This window comes from Canis aureus, chromosome 1 (genome assembly GCF_053574225.1).
Source record: "Canis aureus isolate CA01 chromosome 1, VMU_Caureus_v.1.0, whole genome shotgun sequence".
NCBI classification, from domain to species: Eukaryota; Metazoa; Chordata; class Mammalia; order Carnivora; family Canidae; genus Canis; species Canis aureus.
In genome coordinates this window covers 108,164,372-108,183,607 of record NC_135611.1, presented here as the reverse complement: position 1 = coordinate 108,183,607, position 19,236 = coordinate 108,164,372, and the positions used below count along the sequence as shown (strand labels likewise).

At 50.8% G+C, this 19,236-nt stretch overlaps 2 protein-coding genes across 5 annotated transcripts; one reads left to right on the top strand and one right to left on the bottom strand.

Annotated features, from left to right (window-relative positions):
* Positions 1-620: 620 nt before the first annotated feature.
* FUT1 (fucosyltransferase 1 (H blood group)) lies at positions 621-4,610 on the bottom strand. 2 transcript variants are annotated; one of them, XR_013351083.1, is made up of 3 exons: positions 3,343-4,610; positions 1,571-2,779; positions 621-662 (listed from the first exon to the last, which is right to left on the bottom strand). XR_013351083.1 is itself a non-coding variant. In XM_077846449.1 (2 exons), exon 2 carries the CDS (start codon positions 2,775-2,777, stop codon positions 1,680-1,682), a length of 1,098 nt encoding a protein of 365 aa, XP_077702575.1. In that variant the 5' UTR covers positions 2,778-2,779; positions 3,343-4,608; the 3' UTR covers positions 621-1,679. The 2 variants fall into 2 exon arrangements, 1 of the variants encoding a protein (XP_077702575.1); XM_077846449.1 differs by having other exon boundaries at positions 621-2,779; positions 3,343-4,608.
* FGF21 (fibroblast growth factor 21) lies at positions 3,558-7,100 on the top strand. Of its 3 annotated transcripts, none has more exons than XM_077846533.1 (4): positions 3,558-3,576; positions 5,268-5,657; positions 5,818-5,921; positions 6,703-7,100. In XM_077846533.1, the coding sequence occupies exons 2-4, from the start codon at positions 5,423-5,425 to the stop codon at positions 6,991-6,993; spliced, it is 630 nt and encodes a 209-aa protein (XP_077702659.1). In that variant the 5' UTR covers positions 3,558-3,576; positions 5,268-5,422; the 3' UTR covers positions 6,994-7,100. The 3 variants fall into 3 exon arrangements, with proteins under 3 accessions (XP_077702659.1, XP_077702648.1, XP_077702639.1); XM_077846522.1 differs by lacking the exon at positions 3,558-3,576 and adding an exon at positions 4,438-4,935; XM_077846513.1 differs by lacking the exon at positions 3,558-3,576 and having other exon boundaries at positions 5,024-5,657.
* Positions 7,101-19,236: the final 12,136 nt, after the last annotated feature.

Here is a 19,236-nt window from a genome sequence, read left to right as displayed (position 1 = left end):
ACTTTGTTCACTCTTCCCTCTACCTTCTCTCCCTGGCCCAAGGGGCTTGATGCCAGGGTTCCAGAGGAAAGAGGCCTAGAACCAGTACTGAGAAACTGGGGCCCTATGGATCCAGCAGGTCTCTCCTTTTCTGCATAACTGAAACAGGCCACCAGAAAAACAAGCACCAGGGTTCACACAACTCTGAGAACCAGAGGCTGCCAGACCAGAGCAGGACAATACTCCTGCTCTGACATGAATAATGAGTCCCTGGCAGTTCTGCACTTTGCCTCCTCCTCCTCCTCCTACACACACACACACACACACACACACACGACTCCAAAAAATCTGCAGACAGAAGTTGGTGATGTGGACTTTTAATTCATACCTCCCTCTCTTCAACCTTGGCAGCTGAGTAGGGAGTGATCCCTCCAAACTCCTTGAGATGACTGAAAAAAGGGGCTTGCATTCTTCTGGTTAGATAGGGGATGCGATCACGGTTGTCTATAATAAAGCTAGCTATCCCCACTGCCTTCAAAAAGCCTCAAGGGGTTCCAGGAAGCTGAGTCCAGAATCCCATCCTCCTTTGCCAGACCCTGTGCTCTTTCCTGCCTGGGTTTGAGGCCAGCCCGGACTCTGCATACCTTCAGATCCTTTCAAATTCGAAGCCAGATTTAGTGGTTCTGTGAAATGCGGGTGGGGGTGGGGGGAGCGACACACAATCTTAGAGGCTTGCAGAAAAGCCCAAGGAAACAGTCATGCTGGCTGAATTACAGAAAATTGATTGCATCACCACCCCGCCGCTCCCACCCACCCTCACCCTACTGCCCCCGCAGCCCAGCCACAGACGTAGAGGAGGAAACTTTCAACTTTCATAACTGGGAGAGGTGACCTAGTGTGGTGCTTGTCTTTGGCAGCTTTTGATCTTAAAAAAAAAGTGTTCCTATACTTCTGGAAAACTCTGCTCCAGGAGCTTTCAGCAGCCGTCCCCTTTCCCCACCTCGCATGTTTTCAGCCTATCTGCTCAAACAAGTCTTTGTCCTTTTTTTCAGGGGCTGAAAGGTGGGACAGATTTTGGATCTGCTCACAGCTACAGATAGTTTTTCTTCCACCAATTTTCTGGCAGTGGCTGAGGTGTTGCACTTCTGATTGTACCTTCCTGAGATTCTCCTGGAATTCCAGAACCCCATTCCCTCTGGAAGAGCCCTGCAGAATTCTTCATTGGCACCAGAATTGGCCCTCTCTAGAATGACTCCAGAAGCATGGCCAGGGAGTTGGTGAATGCTTGCTCTAGAATACCCACAAATTCCCTCAGTCCTGAGGCCTGAACCTCTCTTTTAGAAAAGACCAGGGGCAACATTAGAAGGGGGAGTTCCCTGTTCTTGGGGTACAGCCGTCTAGAAGTACTCTAGATATGGGCTGGGAAGAACAGGTAGGCATTGCCTTCTAGAACTGACATGAGCCTCCCTGGACACTGCCATCCATCAGGAAAAGATCTTCTGCTGGTTCTAGAATGTCCAGGCAGCTACAGAAAGCCATCCTTTCTCTCAGAGTCTAGCCAGCTAGAATTACTCTAGAAGTGGATGCCCACCTGCTGCAGGACTACCACAAGCTTCTCCAAAAGCTCCCAGGCCTCTGGAGATGCATAAATGCCGGCACAAGCATGATCAGCTATTCCAGAAAGTCTCCCTGCTGTTTGCTCAAGGCCCCACCAATGACTGGACTGCGGACAAGTTTGCATTAATGCCCACCCACTCAGGCAGGAAGGCGGCCTCAGGCTTAAAGATCTTCAGGAAGTTGGAGTCCGGCAGGGTGAAGTTGGCCAGGTAGACAGTGTCTCCACCGGCCAGGTAGGCAGCCCAGAAGCCAAAGGTCCCAATGGTCATGATGGTGTGGTTGCACTGGGTGAGCAACGCAAAGTCCTTCCCAGGTGAACCCTCCTGCCCATCGCCAGCAAAGATCACATCCCCAAGGGAGGTGTCGATGTTCTCGCGGCACCACTCCATGCCATTGCTGGTGACCACAAAGATGGGGGCTTCATGGCGTGCCCGGAACCAGTCCATAGCCTGCTGGAGGTAAGCACGATCGCCCACCACACCTTTCCAGCGATGGGGCATGACTTGCAGATAGTCTCCACGGCGCACGTGGACACCCACAAAGGTCCGGGGACGGTCCCCGGAGTGGCCCAAGCGGAGCTGACTCAGTAGATGCTGGGCCTCCTGCCGCAGATGATCGTGCAGGGTGAACTCCCTGCGGATCTGTTCGCGGAGATGGTGGAAGAAGGTCCAGGAGCAGGGGAAGCCCGTGAGCTTCAGGAAGGGATCCTTCAAGTGGGCATAGTCCTCTGACATCCAGTCATGCAGCTGCAACTCCCGCCACGGCATGTGGCTGTCCACCTCGGGCGCCAGCACGGGCAGGGTGATGCGGAACACGGGGGCGAGGGCGGCGTGCATGGCAGGCAGGATGAAGGCCTGGCGACGGTTGAGCTGGGCCAGGGCGAGCAGCGTGGCATACTGCCCCATCTGGTTGCCAAAGCGGCCATCTGGGGAGATCGTCCAGGTTCCAGAGAGAGAGGCCAGGTGCTTGAAACAGGGAAAGGAGGTGTTGGGGCTCAACGGCGTGCCTGACAGGCAGAAGATGGCCACAGGGGATGTCATGAGGCGGCGGTCTGGACACAGGGCAGTCAAGTCTAGGCCACCATGAAAGAGGTCTTGGTGGATGTGGAGGAAGAAGACGGCTGAAAGAACACAGACTAGCAGGAAGGTCAGGCACAGCTGCCGTCGGCTGGGGGCCCACATGGCTGCATGGAGGAAAGGGGAGTTAGCAGGTCCTCAGGTCCTCAGGGGCCTGAGGACAAATATCAAGGAGCAGAGGCCAGAGAGAAGGAGGATACTAGGGATTCAGGCTCCTGGGTCTGAGGGAAGGGGGATCAGGGTCCTGGGTCTGAGGGTGGAGAAGCAGGGTCTAGGAATTTCAGGGGATGGGAATGGGGAGCAGTGGGAGCAGAGAGCAGTGGTCTAGGATCCAGCATCTCATCACATCTTGGAATCTGGCTCTCCCAGCCGGTGAGGCCCACTGAAGCTGGGCAGTGCTCCACCCACTTCTTTCTCCAGTGTACTGGGGGGTGTGTGGGGGGGAAGGCCAGCAGACTCCACCGTGGAGGTGACAGTAAGAGACAGCCAAGCAGCACAGGAGAGGCCGGAGGCCCAGGCTGGATGAGGGATCTTGGCTCCTGGAGGAGCAGCAGTTGGGGGTTGGGTGGAGACCTCTGGGGTCCTAGGAGGTTCGATGTTGGGGGCGCGCCTCCTCCTGGGACTAAAGGCCCCGGTTCCTGGGTCGGAGGCATCCGCTGGTCCCACTCACCTGCGCTCCTGGCGGGTGGCAGATCCACAGTCGGCTTGGCGAGGCTGGAGCGCGGCGACCGCAAGTGCAGCCCACATCCGGCCGCCCCCGGAACCCCGACCTCCAGGGCGCAAGGCTCGGCAGCCCTCCCCTCCAAGCCGCCTCCCCCGACCGGCTCCGAGGGCTCGGGGAGAAAAGGAAGGAGATGGGCGCGGTTCCGAGGCTCGCAGCCTCCGCCCCTCGCGGGCTGGGCAGGTGAGTCGGAGGCGGAGCCCCGCCCCTGCCCTGGAGCCCCGGGCTCGCGGTGGGGCGCAGGAGCCCCCGCCCCCTGCTTCGCCCGGACCCGGGGACCCGCGCCCAGCTGCCTCCTCCACGGCCGCGGCCAGCCGGAGGGCTCTCCGGGGCCGGCCTTCCTGGCCTCAGCAGCCGCATCCTTCGCTGGACGTGAACGTCTGCAGCTCAGCCGCGAAGCTGGACGCAGACGCTCGGGTCCTTCGACTTCCCCTTCGCCGGTGGCCGGGCTCACGGTCTGCCCGGGGGGCCTGGATGCTCGAGTCTGGCCACGCCCGGGCCGCTAGCGAGGGCGCGGGCGCCTGCCCCGGCGGGAAGGAAGATCCTCCGGCTGCCCCGTCCGCCCGGTGCGGTGAGGCACCTGCTCGCCAGGCCGCTCCGGGAGCGGGTGGAAAACCTCCAGCTCTCAGGGTCGCCGACTGGGAGCCTCTGGGCCCAAGGTGTCCCCGGGCTCACCGTGGCCTGTGATCCCCCATTGTCAGCACCCGGCACCTGCAGATTCCAGATTCGCGGCTCCCCGCGCCCCGCCTCTCCTACTGAGGGGGTGCAGGATCTGGCGCCCGACGGCCCCTTTCTAGACCGGCGCCTCCCCGGGCCAGCCTCTCCCGGAGCAAGGAAGGGGCGATTTACCTTCCCGGCCTCCCGCGGAGGCTGGGGCCCCGGGTTGGGGTTCCAAGGCCTGGTTCTGCAGTACACCTGAAGCCGTTCCCATTGTAAGGTGGCTACACACACACACACACACACACACACACCACCCCCTTCCACCCCCGCTGGAACAGGGTGACCAAGGTCATTCAATAAATCAAATCCAGGAATTTGACTTCACTCTCCAGAAATTTGACCATAGTGTGTTCAGACCCAGGAGTCCAGCCCCCAGGTCTCTATCCCTCCTGAGACCCCAGGCTTTCCACCCCAACCCCCTCCTCAGACCAACATGCCTTCCTGGCTCAGACACAGGTTTAGTTTCCGGGAAACTGCCCACCCTCTCATTCCCTTTGGGCTCTAGCCTGTGCTTCCCCCTCAAGAGCCAGGCTTGGCTAGTAACGCTGAGTCAGAGGCTCTCACCCTCCCCTCTCCCCCAGGCTATTTTGAGAGCACCTTTCTGGGCCTGGGGGGTAGGTAGCTTCTCTGGTGAAAGAAACACCAGGATTGCATCAGGGAGGAGACAGAGGCAGGGACATTTGGTGCAGGAAGAGTGTCTGGACTGGGGTTGGTGAGGTTGAGGTCAGGATGCCCACGTCCCTGCAGAGGACGCTTTGGTGGTGTGGCATTCGCTGCCTTCCTGATGATCAAGGAATGTCCCCGGGTGACCTAGAAATTCAGGTAGGATGCAACAGGGCTGCTTATGGGACACAGTCTTTATTTGTCCACCAGGGAGGCAGATTTCCAGGCCCCCAGCCCTCTCCTCCCTCAAGCCCCAGCCCCATTCACCCAGGTCCCGATTCCTCAGACTCAGGAGTCCAGGCCCCCACCTGGAAGGACCCCCCTGATTGCATCATCCACTCAGGCTGATCTGGCCACGGTGGAATCCCAGCTCCTGCCAAGTGGGTCAAATATCATGGGTCAGGTGTGGGGAAGGTGATTGGGCGGGTCTGTCTGGATATAAATTTTGGAGCTTCTGCATCCATTCTAAGAGACCTGGGTATTCTGTTCAGCTGTGAATCCACGTGCCAGAGGACCCCCGGAGTTCAGGCTAAGCAGCGATCCTTTGAATCTGCTCTCCCAGACGACCAGGATCTGAAACAGAATCTATACCATTCAGTTCTTCAAAACCCAGACTCCAGAGCTCGCCTGAGGACGTGAGCCATTGATGGGCTGGGCCGAGGCCGGGTTCGAGCACCTGGGACTGTGGGTCCCTGTGCTGGCTGTGCTTTTGCTGGAAGCCTGCCGGGCACATCCGATCCCTGACTCCAGCCCCCTCCTACAATTTGGAGGTCAAGTTCGACAGCGGTACCTCTACACCGACGATGCCCAGGAGACAGAGGCCCACCTAGAGATCAGGGCCGATGGCACAGTGGTGGGGGCTGCCCGCCAGAGCCCTGAAAGTAAGTGTGTAGGACAGGGCCTGGTTCTGAGGGAGGAGGGGCTGGGGGCCCGGACCCCTGGGCCTGAGGGAGAAGGGGGCTGAGGCACTGCAGTCCTGAGTCTGAGGGAGGAGGGTCCTGGGCAGAGGCCCTCTGAGCCCCTGACACTTTCTCCCCTTAGGTCTCCTGGAGCTGAAAGCCCTAAAGCCAGGGGTCATTCAAATCTTGGGAGTCAAAACATCCAGGTTCCTGTGCCAGGGCCCAGATGGGACACTATATGGCTCGGTGAGTTTCCAGAATCCCCACCTACCCCCCTTGTGCTCCATCCTTCCTCATATCAGCCTCGCCGTCTGAGGGACCACATCTCGCATCTGTGGCCTGGGCCAGCCTTGATTCTGTGCTTTGTATGTGGCCCCAACATGCCACCACCTTTGCGTGTGGGAGCTGAACTTGTCCATGTTTACAAGAAGAGGAAACTGAGGCTTGGACAGGGACATGCTGGCTCTGAGTCACGAGGCCTGTGAATGATAGAGTAGCCTGAGAGGCTGAGTCTTGTGACTTATAACCCCTGGTGGCCACCTGGGCTCCTACATGGCCGGTTCCTGCTGGGCACAGGGTCGCTCAGAGAACCCGTGGCCTCTAAAACGACCATGACCCCTTGGGCAGAAGCCAGACACCCCTGTCTGGACTCAGAGAGCCTGGACTGGTCCCTGGGCTGGAAGATTTCTCTCTGTGAAGTTGGGGACAGGGGTGAAGGAGGAGCCTGCTTCTGTTGTTTGTGTCCTGGAGGGGGGCTGGGACCTGGACTCTGGATCTGAGGGAGGAGGGGCTCCCCCAGCTCCCTAGGAGTGTCTGGACTCCTGTATCCTGTTGGAGGAGAGCACTCTGTGGTCTGAAAGAAGAGAGAGCTGGGGGCCCGGACCCCTGGGTCTGAGGGAGGAGGCACTGGGGACAGGACTTCTGGGTCTGAGGGGGGAGGAAGAGGCTGGGCACCCGGCCACCTAGATCCTGCAGTAGGATGATGTGAAGGGTCTCATACCTCTAATCTCCCTTCTTGTTTCCTCAGCTCCATTTCGACCCTGTGGCCTGCAGTTTCCGAGAACTGCTTCTTGAGGATGGGTACAACATCTACCACTCCGAGACCCTTGGTCTCCCGCTTCGCCTGCGCCCCCACAACTCCGCATACCGGGACTTGGCACCCCGCGGGCCTGCCCGCTTCCTGCCACTGCCAGGCCTGCTTCCAGCACCCCCAGAGCCTCCAGGGATCCTGGCCCCGGAGCCTCCTGACGTGGGCTCCTCGGACCCTCTGAGCATGGTGGGGCCTTCACAGGGCCGGAGTCCCAGCTATGCTTCCTAAAGCCACGGGCTTTTTGTTATGGGGTCTCCTCTTTATTTATTGGGTTATTTATCTTATTTATTTTTTTATTTTTCTTACTTGGGATAATAAAGAATCTGAGAGGAGGATCAGAGTGAGCACGTGTGAATGTTTGATGGAGGAGGTGGGATCTGCTTCCTTGTCTCCCATGGACCCCAAGAACCCTCTGCTCCCATTGCCGAAAGGCAGTGGAAAGGTCCCAGCCTCCCTCTGGGCCTCAGTTTTCTGCTCTGCTTAGGTGTCCCCAGGGGCTCTGGATTGTCCCTGCCCTTTGACAGGAGAAGACTTCTTAACCTCCCACCTCTCCTCTGCCCACCCCCAATTTGGAGCTTGTGTTGTGGAACTGTTTTTCTGAGGTTTCTCAATGACAAGGGAACGTTTAAACAATGACACCGTAGATCTACAGCCTCATGGGACATGTAGTTTTCTGGATCCACTTAGCATGAATAATGGGATGACATCTTGTTCCTCAGGCCTGGGGCAAGGACTCTTGGATCCTAAGGGTATAACATGCTAGGTGGGACTCTTGGGTCCTGAGGAATCAGAAAGCTAGACATCTGGATACCTAGGTCCCAGGAGAACAAGGGAAGAGGAACCTGGAACCCGGGCAGCCCCGGTGGTGCAGCGGTAGGGCGCTGCCTGCGGCCCAAGGTCCTGGAGACCCGGGATAGAGTCCCATGTCAGGCTCCCTGCATGGAGCCTGCTTCTCCCTCTGCTTGTGTCTCTGCATCTCTCTCTCTGTTATTCTCAAGAATAAATAAATAAAATCTTAAAAAAAGAAAGGTTAAATTCCTTTAAAAAAAAAAAAAAAAAAGGAACCTGGAACCCTGGTCTTAGGAAGGACAGGAGGGGAGTCCTGGTTCTCAGAAAGAGCACTTTAGGATCTAAATGCATCCATCCATGTGCTTATGGACTCAGGAGTGTAATAACTGCCTCAGACTCCAGTCCCAGTGAATGAGTGAATTGCCTATTCTCTCCCCGCTTCCCACAATCTAGATTTCCACATTGCTCCTTGAGTTATTTTCTGGTTGGGAAAGATGAAAGGACAGACATACAGATGACACCTCCCCAGAGTTCATGGTCAGCACCTGTTGGGTCCAGGAGTCTGGTTGACTACTGCAGCATCTCAAGAGTTGTGGTCTTAGGCCCTTCATTTTATTTTATTTTTAAAAGATGTTATTTATTTATTCATGGGAGACACACAGAGAGGGGCAGAAACACAGGCAGAGGGAGAAGCAGGCTCCACACAGGGAGCCTGATGCGGGAGTCGATCCCAGGACCCCAGGATCAGGATCTGGGCCAAAGGCAGATGCTCAACCACTGAGCCACCCAGGCGTCCAGATGGGCTCTTTTTTTTAATTCCCATGTTCAAAGAGAGGAACTTAAAAAAAAAATTTTTTTTTTAAATCACAAATGAGAGGAACCATCTCGGTGGAAGAGTGATATAAGCACAGGTCCCAGCGGGCCATGGGAGGGACTCAGTGCCCAGAGGAAATGAAGGTCGCATCTTGTGGAAAGTGCGGTTTCCCACTTTGATGGCACTAGGCTGGCTCAGGCGGGAGGAAATTGTCGTGGCCAGAAGCAGAGGCTGATATGCCACAAAACCCACTTGGAAAGAGTGGTTTCATTCCCGAGGGGACTCCATGTGAGATGTAGGCTCCTCCTCAGTGGAGTCCACCTGCCTCAAGAAAGTCTCCCTGGTGTGAGGGGGCAGGAAGAAGCACTGGGCACTGCCCTGATCCTTCTCCTGTGCACCCGATTAACTCCCTGATTAACCCCTGATTAACTCCCTGGCCACAGACTTGGAGAACTCGGCCCTACAGGGGAAAGGAAGAGGTTCTAGAGGAGGGAGCTGTGTGATAGAGACCCAGAGAGAAAGGGGCGGGGGGGGGGGGGCAGATAGAGATCCAGAGAGAAATCCAGAGGGAGGACGTCAGAGACCCAGACATAGAAGACCAGAGACTCAGGTAGAGGGAGGTCAGAGACTCTGGAGGAGGAGAGAGACAAAGATGGGGGAGGGGCACAGACATCCAGAGAGAGAGGGCAGAAACAGGGAAACCAGACGGGAAACCTGCAAAAGGTGTTGAACAAGCCCCTGTCACTCCACCTGAGGATTTTAACTCCCAATTGTGTTGTGTCTCCTCCTTTCCGGTAGAAGCAGGTTAGCATCTCCTTCCCCGGAGAGCCCCCACCCCCACCCCGGTTGCTGCCTGAGGGCGAGTGATCTCCCTGAAGCTCTGCCCCATGGTCTCTCACTCCTTTTTTTTTTTTTTTAAAAGATTTTATTTATTTATTCATGAGAGACACAGAGAGAGAGAGAGAGGCAGAGACACAGGCAGAGGGAGAAGCAGGCTCCCTGTGGGGAACCTGATGCGGGACTCGATCCCAGGACTCGAGGATCACGAGCTGAGCCAAAGGCAGATGCTCAACCACTGAGCCCCCCAGGCCCCCTCTAACTCCTTCTGGACTCCATTCTAGCTGGTCCCACAGGGTGAGGTGCAAAGTGTGGACAGGGAGGAGCCACAAAGTACACCAAAAGCACTGCTGGATCTCGCCCTTGACGTGGCAGTGACCTGAGGGAGCCAGTCGGGGAAGAGATCCCAGGAGATGCATTTATTGGTAGAGATCCCAGACCCTGGTGCTAGCTCCAGGGGCTGGGGGTGCCCCTTGTTTGCTCTTTGGCTGGCTGGAAGCTGGCCCCCAAGTGTTCTACACTTGAGATACTGTAGAGAGGCCATTCTCAAAGGGTGGCCCTGGACCAGCCACATCACTGCCTGGGAATTTGCTAGAAATGCACATTCTGACCCCAGACCTCTGGAATCAAAAAATTCTTGGGGCATAGGCAAACTCACAGACAGAAAAATCAGCTCAAAAAAAGAAAAAAGAAAAAGGAAAAATAGAAAGAAAGAAAAAGAAAGAAAGAAAGAAAGAAGAAAGAAAGAAAGAAAGAAAGAAAGAAAGAAAGAAAGAAAGAAAGAAAAAAATCAGCTCAGTGTTTTTCCCCCCCAACGGCAGGAGGGTGGAATGGGAGCATATTACTTTTCTGGGGTTGCCAGAACAAAGTACCACAAACCAAGTGGCTTCAAACAACAGAGATTTACTCTCTCACCGTTCTAGGGCTTAGAAGCCTGAAACCAAGGTGTTGGCAGCACGGTGCTCTCTCTAAAGGCTCGAGGGGAGGCTTCTTTGCTCCTTCCCAGCTGCTGGCGGTCGCTGGCAATCTTTGGTGTCCCTTGGCTTATAGACATGTCACTCCAATTTCTGTCTCCATCTTTATATGGCCTTTCCACCAAATGTCTGTCTGTGTCTCTGTCTAAATTACCCTCTTAGGAGGACACCGGTCATGTCAGATTTAAGACCTGGTCTAATCTGGTAGGATCTCATTTTAATTTGTTTACATCTACAAAGACCTTAATTCCAAATAAAGCCATACTCACAGGTTCTAGGCAATGTGAATTTCCAGGCGATGCTCTAGAACTCACTGCACACCTCTGCAGCTGGCTACACTGGTGTGGTCTTGCTCACGGGTAAGTGCATTTAGGAGGAACATGGGCCAGGGCAGTTCTCCTGGGCGCAGGGTTCTTGAAATTCACTCTTGGCTCATTCCAAGTGGTATTTCAAAATATAACCTCTCTTGGGGCACCTGGGTGGCTCAGTTGCATAAATGTCTGCTCAGGCCATGATCTTGGGGTCCTGGGAAGGAGCCCCACCTGTCTTCAGGCTCCTTGCTCAGCTGGGAGCCTGCTTCTCCCTCTCCTTCTGCACCCCTGCTCATGCTCTCTCTCTCGCTCTCACTCTTGCTTTCTTTCTCAAATTTTTAAAAATGTTTAATATATATAATACATAATATATATATTATATATATATAAATATTCAAGCCCCACATTAGATGTAGAGATTATTTAAAATCTTTAAGGGGCTCCTGGGTGGCTCAGTGGTTGAATGTCTGCCTTTAGCTCACGTCCTGACCCTGGGGTCCTGGGATCTAGTCCTGCATCGGGCTCCCTGCATGGAGCCTGCTTCTCTCTCTGCCTATGTCTCTGCCTCTCTCTCTGTGTCCCTCATGAATACGTAAATAAAATCTTTATAAAACATCTTTTTGAGGGATCCCTGGGTGGCTCAGCGGTTTGGCACCTGCCTTTGGCCCAGGGTGCGATCCTGGAGTCCAGGGATCGAGTCCCACATCGGGCTCCCGGCATGGAGCCTGCTTCTCCCTCCTCCTGTGTCTCTGCCTCTCTCTCTCTCTCTCTGTGTCTATCATAAATAATAAATAAGTAAATCTTTTTAAAAAAACTTTTCTTGGGATGCCTGGGTGGCTCAGTGGTTGAGCGTCTGCCTTTGGCTCAAGGCGTGATCCTAGAGTCCCGGGATCAAGTCCCGCATCAGGCTCCCTACATGGAGCCTGCTTCTCCCTCTGCCTGTGTCTCTGCCTGTGTCTCTGCCTCTGCCCCTGCTCATTCTCTCTCTCTCTCTCTGTCTCATGAATAAATAAATGAAATCTTTGAAGAAAAAAAGCATGGAGCTTTGTCCTTTCAAAGGAGAGATTCTGGGGGCGCCCGGATGACTCAGTCTGTTAAGCATCTACCTTCAGCTCAGGTCAGGATCTCAGGGTCCTGGGATTGAGCTCCAGGTCTTCGGGGCTCCCTGCTCAGCAGGAAGTCTGCTTCTCCCTCTGCCTCTGCCTAGGCCTCTTCTGCCCCTGCTCATTGTCTCTCTCTCTCTCTCAGAACTATGGGATCTCAGAGGACCCAGACACCCACCCCAGCATCTTCCAACCTTCCCATGCACCCTCTGACACCCCCTACTAATTGGAGCTGTGAACCCACACACACATACACACCCAAGGTTTGAAGGTTGCTGTTTTATTTATTTTTTTTAATTTTTATTTATTTATGATAGTCACACACAGATAGAGAGAGGCAGAGACATAGGCAGAGGGAGAAGCAGGCTCCATGCCCCGGGAGCCCGACGTGGGACTCGATCCCGGGTCTCCAGGATCGCGCCCTGGACCAAAGGCAGGTGCCAAACCGCTGCGCCACCCAGGGATCCCTGAAGGTTGCTGTTTTAGTTGCTCCCACCAAGTCCTGGGCTGTGAAGACAACCTCTCCTTTAGGGGTGGGGGCTGGGCGTAAACTTCCAGGCTTGCTAGCTTCCTTTTCTTCCTGTATGGGTACTGGCTCAGCCCCACTCACTTGTATTTCGGGGCTCCATGGGGCATAAATGTCAGCTGGTTTTGTGCAAGATGTTGTTTGGGAGCTTTTGCTATCCTAGTTGCTCTGCCCAGATTTGTTTCTGTCATTGTTTTGGGGAGGATGTGGCGGGGGGATGGAGGCAGAGGTAGAGGTGGGGAAGTTTAAGAAACCATGCTACCCAACCTGAATCTAATCTCGAGGAGACATCAAACATTTTCCAATCAGACTTTCCTTCTGCAAAACAACTGGTCTCAACCCTCCAAAAAAGTCAAGGTCAAGAAAGAGGAAGACAGAAGAAGTGTTCCTATTTTGGACCCCAGAGGCAGTCCTTTGAGCAATCAGGTGACATCCCGGTTGTGAGTAACACACTTGATGAAATTTGAATGAGTTCTGTGCATTACATAGGAGTAATGGATCCATGTGAAATTTTCTGACTCGGATCATTGCGTTGCGGTTATTAAAGAGAATGTCCTTGTTCTTGGCAAATACACACTGGAGTATCTAGGGACACGGGCACGGTATCTCCAGTGTTTTCTCAAATGCCTCTGGAAATGTAAATATATAATAATAAAGAGAGATAGCAACCGGATGATAAGGCAAAAGGGTGGGTGGCAGCACTTACCCACCTCAGCAAGAACTGAGGAGCCTGGTAAAGCATAGATGCAGCACTTTGCTCGAGTCTTGAAACTTTTCCATAGGGACGCCTGGGTGGCTCAGGGGTTGAGCATCTGCCTTCAGCCTAGAGTGTGACCCCAGGATCCTGGGATCGAGTCCCGCAGCAGACTCCCCGCAGGAAGCCTGCTTCTCCCTCTGCCTATGTCTCTGCCTCTCTCTGTGTGTCTCATAAATAGGTAAATAAAGTCTTAAAATAAATAAATAAATACCCTACCCCCACAAATCACCAAATTGCGCTAAATAGACTTCAAGATTTTCCTACTTGTGCTGGGGCTCTGGGTGGAGAAAAAGTGACTTTCTGTTGAAAAATGTGTGACCACCCAACCAATCTTATATGGAATGGGCTTGAAATCAAGCTGGGTGGTTGAGGTACCCACAAGCTGAGAAATTAACGGAGTAGCAGTTGGGCTGGCCATGTCCCAGGGCTTCTGCCAAAGCAAAGGCAAAGCTTCTCTAGAGACACATTGCCTAGATGTGCCTGTCTCTAGATGTCTAGAGACATCAGATCTCGAGGAGGAAGTGGTGAGCTCACAATTCAAAGTCACACAGCCGAGCAGGGATCTAGGGACACGGATCGTCTGCCAGCAAGTACATCGAACAGCAGGACCAGACAGCCTTGTCTTCTTGCCTGTTCCTACCCTGCAATAATTTTATTTTTTAAAAGATTTTATTTTGGGGATGCCTGGGTAGCTCAGCGGTTAAGCATCTGCCTTCTGGCTCAGGGCATGATTCCAGAGTCCTGGGATCGAGTCCCACATCAGGCTCCCTGCATGGAGTCTGCTTCTCCCTCTGCCTGTGTCTCTGCCTCTCTCTCTCTCTGTGTGTCTCTCATGAATAAATAGATAAAATATTTTTTAAAAAGCAATTGTTAGTTTCACTCTTAAATAAATAAATGTTAGTTTCACTATTTAAAAAAAATTTTTATTTGGGGGGCACCTGGGTGGCTCAATCGGTTGGGAGTCTGCCTTCAGCTCAGGTCATGATCTAAGGTTCCTGGGATTGAGCCCTGGGTCAGGCTCCCTGCTCAGAGCGGAACCTCTTCTCCCTCTCCTCTACTCATTCTCTTTCTCTCTCAAATAAAATAAAATAAAAAGATTTTATTTTGAAGTCTTCTCTTCATCCAACATGGGGCTCAAATTCACAACCCAGTGGTTGAGAGTCAAATGCTCCACCAGCTGAGCCAGCCAGGCGCCGTGCAGGTGCCACAACCCAGCAATAACTTTAGATTGTAAAGTTGTCAAAGAAAAATGGTTGTTTGAAATCTTTTTTTTTTCATTATGATCATATAGACACAACAGAAAATTTATTCTTTTAACGGTTTTTAAGTCTCCAGTTTAGCAGCATTGAGTGTATTCACATTATGGTGGACCCAGTCCCCGGAACGTTTTCATCTCCTAAAACTGAACATGTGTATCCATTAAACAATTCCCCATCCCCTCCTGCCAGGCCCTGGCCCCACCATCTGTTTCCTCTTTCTATGAATTTTACTACTTTAGCTATATAAGTGCAATAATAGAGTTTTTTTTTTAAGATTTTATTTATTTATTCATGAGAGACACACAGAGAGAGAAGGCTCCTTGCAGGAAGCCTGATACAGAACTCGATCCCAGGACCCCGGGATCATGAACTGAGCCAAAGGCAAATGCTCAACCACTGAGCCACCCAGGTGTCCTCATAGAGTATTTTTGTGTGTGAATGACTTACTTCACCCAATATCATATTTCCAAAGTTCATCCGTGTTGCAGATGAACTGTTACTGTTTATGGGTGAACAGTATTCCACAGTAGGGATAGACCACATTTTTGTTCATCTAGGTACCCATCCATGGGCAATTGGCTTTCACCTTTCAGCTATTGTGGAAAAGGCTGTGATGAACACATGTCTACAAATATCTCTCCAAAACCCTGGTTTCATTCTTTGAAGTATACACTCAGAATTGCATTGCTGGATGGTAACTTCGTTTTTCATACTTTGAGGAGCTGCCTGTCATGGTTAATTGTATGGGTCAACTTGATTGAGCTAAAGAATACTCAGAGAGGTAGTAAACATTACGTCTCGATGTATCTATGATGGTATTTCTGGAAGAGATTAGCATTTGATTCAGGAAACTAAGATATCCACCCTCATCAAAATGAGCAGATGTCATAGAAAGCTGTATAGATACACATACATCCCTAATCAGATATATGATTTGCAAATATTTTCTCTCATCCCATAGGTTGAGCTGTCAACTGTGATGCACAAAAGTTTTTCATTTGAATTCAGTCCCATTTTTTCTTTTTAAATTTATTTTATTATTTTTTTAAAGATTTTATTTATTTATTCATGAGAGACACACAGAGAGGCAGAGACACAGGCAGAGGGAGAAGCAGGCTCCATGCAGGGAGCCCGTTGTGGGACTTGATCCTGGGACTCCAGGATCACAATCTGAGCCAGAAGGCAGATGCTTAACTGCTGAGCCACCCAGGCATCCCTCAGTCCCATTTTTTTTCTATTTTTACTCTTGTTGCCTGCGTTTTTGCTGTAATATCCGAGAAATCATTGCCAAAGCCAACATCACAACGTGTCCTCTCCACCCCCAGCCAACATACACGTGTTTTCTTCTATGAACTTTTTGGTTTTGGTCTTTACGTTTAAGTAGCTGATTTAATCTGAGTTAATTTTAGCATATGGCATTAGGTAAGGGTCCAACTTCATTCTTTGGCATGTGGATATCCAGTTTCCCTGGCATCATTTGTTGAGAACTGTGGTGAGATCTTTTCACGTCAGAAAAGCTTTTATGGATGGACACAAATATTCACAACTATTTGTTCTTTGGTAATGATTAATAAATTTTTAAGCAATCCACTTTCCTCTAAACATTAACTGACTACTTTCACAGCTAAAAATAGCAAGCTATGCATTTCACAATTTTAGATTTTTCCAAACATTTGAACATTGCAAACATAAATCAGTGAACTTCACAAGCCTGGTATTTCAGATTCCCTTAAATGAGTGAAGTGCCTTGAAGAGGAGACAAACAATAACACAACCTTTTTTTTTTTTAAATCTCATAACCTCGGGATCCCTGGGTGGCGCAGCAGTTTGGCGCCTGCCTTTGGCCCAGGGCGCGATCCTGGAGACCCGGGATCGAATCCCACATCCGGCTCCCGGTGCATGGAGCCTGCTTCTCCCTCTGCCTGTGTCTCTGCCTCTCTCTCTCTCTGTGACTCTCATGAATAAATAAATAAAATCTTAAAAAAAAAATCTCATAACCTCTTTTTTTTTAAATTTTATTTATTTATTCATGAGAGACACAGAGAGAGAGAGGGGCAGAGACACAGGCAGAGGGAGAAGCAGGCTCCATGCAGGGAGCCAGATGTGGGACTCGATCCCTGGACTCCAGGATCACGCCCTGAGCCAAAGGCAGCCGCTAAACCACTGAGTCATCCAGGCGTCCCCAATAACACAATCTTGATCATATTTTTTGCAAGTCAAATATACCAGATTCTTCCAAATGCCTTAAATATCTCAAGGACAGACAGATAGGAGTGTAGTGATTAGCAAAGCAGTCAGTTTCTTTACATTAAACTGGTTACAAAAGTGCCCATGTTATGGATATTCTATTCTGATCAAGATTTTGATTTTGCAGTCTTTTTTTTTTTTTAAATATATTTTTTTAAATTTTTATTTATTTATGATAGTCACAGAGAGAGAAAGAGAGGCAGAGACACAGGCAGAGAGAAGCAGGCTCCATGTACCGGGAGCCCGACGTGGGAATCGATCCTGGGTCTCCAGGATCGTGCCCTAGGCCAAAGGCAGGCGCCAAACCGCTGCGCCACCCAGGGATCCCTGATTTTGCAGTCTTGATACTTCCTCTTACTTGTGATTTTTGTTACCTTATAGGTAGGCTTCACTCATCCATAAGCTGAGGTTAACAGTTTGAAGGTTGAAGATTCAGTCCTAGGACATGAGCACCGCTATCTTCCAAATTAATTCCCACCAAGCCCAAATTCCATGACAGTTAGACTTTGTCACAATCACACGGATGAAAAAATCGGTTTTGGGGGCGCCTGGGTGACTCAGTCATTTAAGTGGCTAACTCTTGATTTCAGCTCAGGTTGTGATCTCAGGATGATGAGATAGAGTCCCAAGTTGAGTTCCACCTTAGCCAGAGTTGGCTTGGGATTCTCTCTCCCCCTCTGTCCCTCTTTCTCTCTTTCCCTAAAATAAATAAATCTTAAAAAAAAAAAGAGAGAGAGAGAGAGAGAGAAGGAGGGGGCACCTGGGTGGCTCAGTCAGTTAAGCATCTGCCGTGGGCTCAGGTCATGATCTCGGGGTCCTGGGATCCAGCCCCTCATCAGGCTCCCTACTCCGTGGGGGAGTCTGCTTCTCCCTCTCCCCTTGCTTGTCTTCTCTCTCTCTCTTTCAAACAAATAAATAAAATCTTTAAAAAAATAAAAATAAAAAAAGACCAAGCAGGTTTGAAAAGAACCAAACAGAACTTCTAGCGAGAATGAAACACACACAAAAATGAAATAGTCATTGAAACAAAACTCTCACAGGAAGAGTCAAACAGCAGATTAGAAAGAGCAAAAGGGGAGAAACTGGAAGGTGAAAGTCAGTATGTTACTGAGAGAGAGAAATGGATGGAAAATTGAAGAAGAGACATGGAAGGTAGAATAAAAAGTTCCAATGGGCTTCTGGAAGAACATACAGTGACGAAGGGGGGAGGTGAAGATCAAGAAGAAAACAGCTGAGTACTTCCAGAATTGATGAAAGACATGGATTCATGGATGCAGGAAACACATGTCCTGGGCAGGGTGAGAAGTGATGCATACCTAGACATAGTCGACTGAGTCCGCAGAATACTGAAAGCAAAGAGAAGACAGCTTCTAAAAATATTTTTAAAGATTTTCTTTTTTATTTGAGAGAGAGAGAAAGGGAAAGAGAGAGAGCACAAGCCAGGAGAGGCAGAGGGAGAGGGAGAAGCAGACTCCCACCAGCAGAGAGCCCAATGCTGAGCTTGATCCCAGGACCCTGAGATCATGACCTGAGCTGAAGGCAGATGCTTAACTGATTGAGCCACCCAGGCGCCCCTCTTTCTATTTTTTTTAATTTTTTTATTTTTTATTTTTTTTTAATTCTTTTTTTTAATTTTTTTTTTTTTTTAATTTATTTGTGATAGTCACAGAGAGAGAGAGAGAATGAGGCAGAGACACAGGCAGAGGGAGAAGCAGGCTCCATGCACCGGGGGCCCGACGTGGGAATAGATCCCAGGTCTCCAGGATCACGCCCTGGGCCAAAGGCAGGCGCCAAACCGCTGCACCACCCAGGGATCCCTCTATTTTTTTTCTTAAAGATTTTATTTATTTATTCATAGAGACACACAGAGAGAGAGAGAGAGAGAGAGAGAGTGGCAGAGACATAGGCAGAGGGAGAAGCAGGCTCCATGCAGGGAGCCCAACGTGGGACTTGATCCTGGGTCTCCAGGATCACACCTCAGGCTGCAGGCGGCGCTAAACCGCTGCGCCAGGGGGGCTGCCCTCTATTTTGTTTTTAATTAAGTAAGCACTATACCCAATGTGGGGCTTGAACTCATGACCCTGGGATCATGAGTCACATGCTCCACCGACTGAGCCAGCCTGGCACCCCAAAAGTTTTTTTCTAAATAGTTACTGACGATAACATGTAAGACAGGTGGCAGATGATCAGAGTTAAAATGTTCCGGAATCTTTTTAGTGTTCAGAAGTATGATGGAGATATTAATTATATTTAGATTTTATTACCTTAAAGGTGTATGTTTAACTTTGAAGGGTTGACCCCTAAGAGAATTTCCACCAGTAGAGGAAAGGGAATAAAGAATACTCAACCAATCCAATAGAAAGAAAAAAAGTAGAAAGATTAAAAAAAAAAAAGAAAAAAAAAAAAAAAGCACACGGCGCCTGAGTGGCTAAGCCGCTAAGCATCTGCCTTCAGCTCAGGTCATGATCCCAGGATCCTGGGATTGAGTCCCACATGGTTCTCCTGCTTCTCCCTCTGCCTCGCTCTCTTTCTCATGAATAAATAAATAAAATCTTAAAAAAATAAATAAATAAATAAAATCTTAAAAAGAAAAAAAAAACATAAATAAAACAGGACAGAGATTACAAAAGGAAATGGTAGGGGTGCCTTACTGACTTAGTAGTAGAGCAGGCGCCTCTTGATCTTGGGGTCATAAGTTCAAACCCCATGTTGTGTGTAGAGATTACTTAAAAAGGAAAAAGAAGGGATGCCTGGGTAACTCAGCAGTTAAGCATCCGCCTTCAGCCCAGGGTGTAATCCTGGAGACCGGGGATCCAGTCCCGCACTGGGTTCCCTGCATGGAGCCTGCTTCTCC

What these genes read in the sequence shown, in the direction of transcription:
- FUT1 (XM_077846449.1), bottom strand. Translation starts at nt 2,777, where the DNA reads ATGTGGGCCCCCAGCCGACGGCAGCTGTGCCTGACCTTCCTGCTAGTC.
- FGF21 (XM_077846533.1), top strand. Translation starts at nt 5,423, where the DNA reads ATGGGCTGGGCCGAGGCCGGGTTCGAGCACCTGGGACTGTGGGTCCCT. An exon ending in TGCCCGCCAGAGCCCTGAAA is followed by an intron (nt 5,658 to 5,817) that starts GTAAGTGTGTAG and finishes TTCTCCCCTTAG; the next exon opens with GTCTCCTGGAGCTGAAAGCC. An exon ending in ATGGGACACTATATGGCTCG is followed by an intron (nt 5,922 to 6,702) that starts GTGAGTTTCCAG and finishes TTGTTTCCTCAG; the next exon opens with CTCCATTTCGACCCTGTGGC.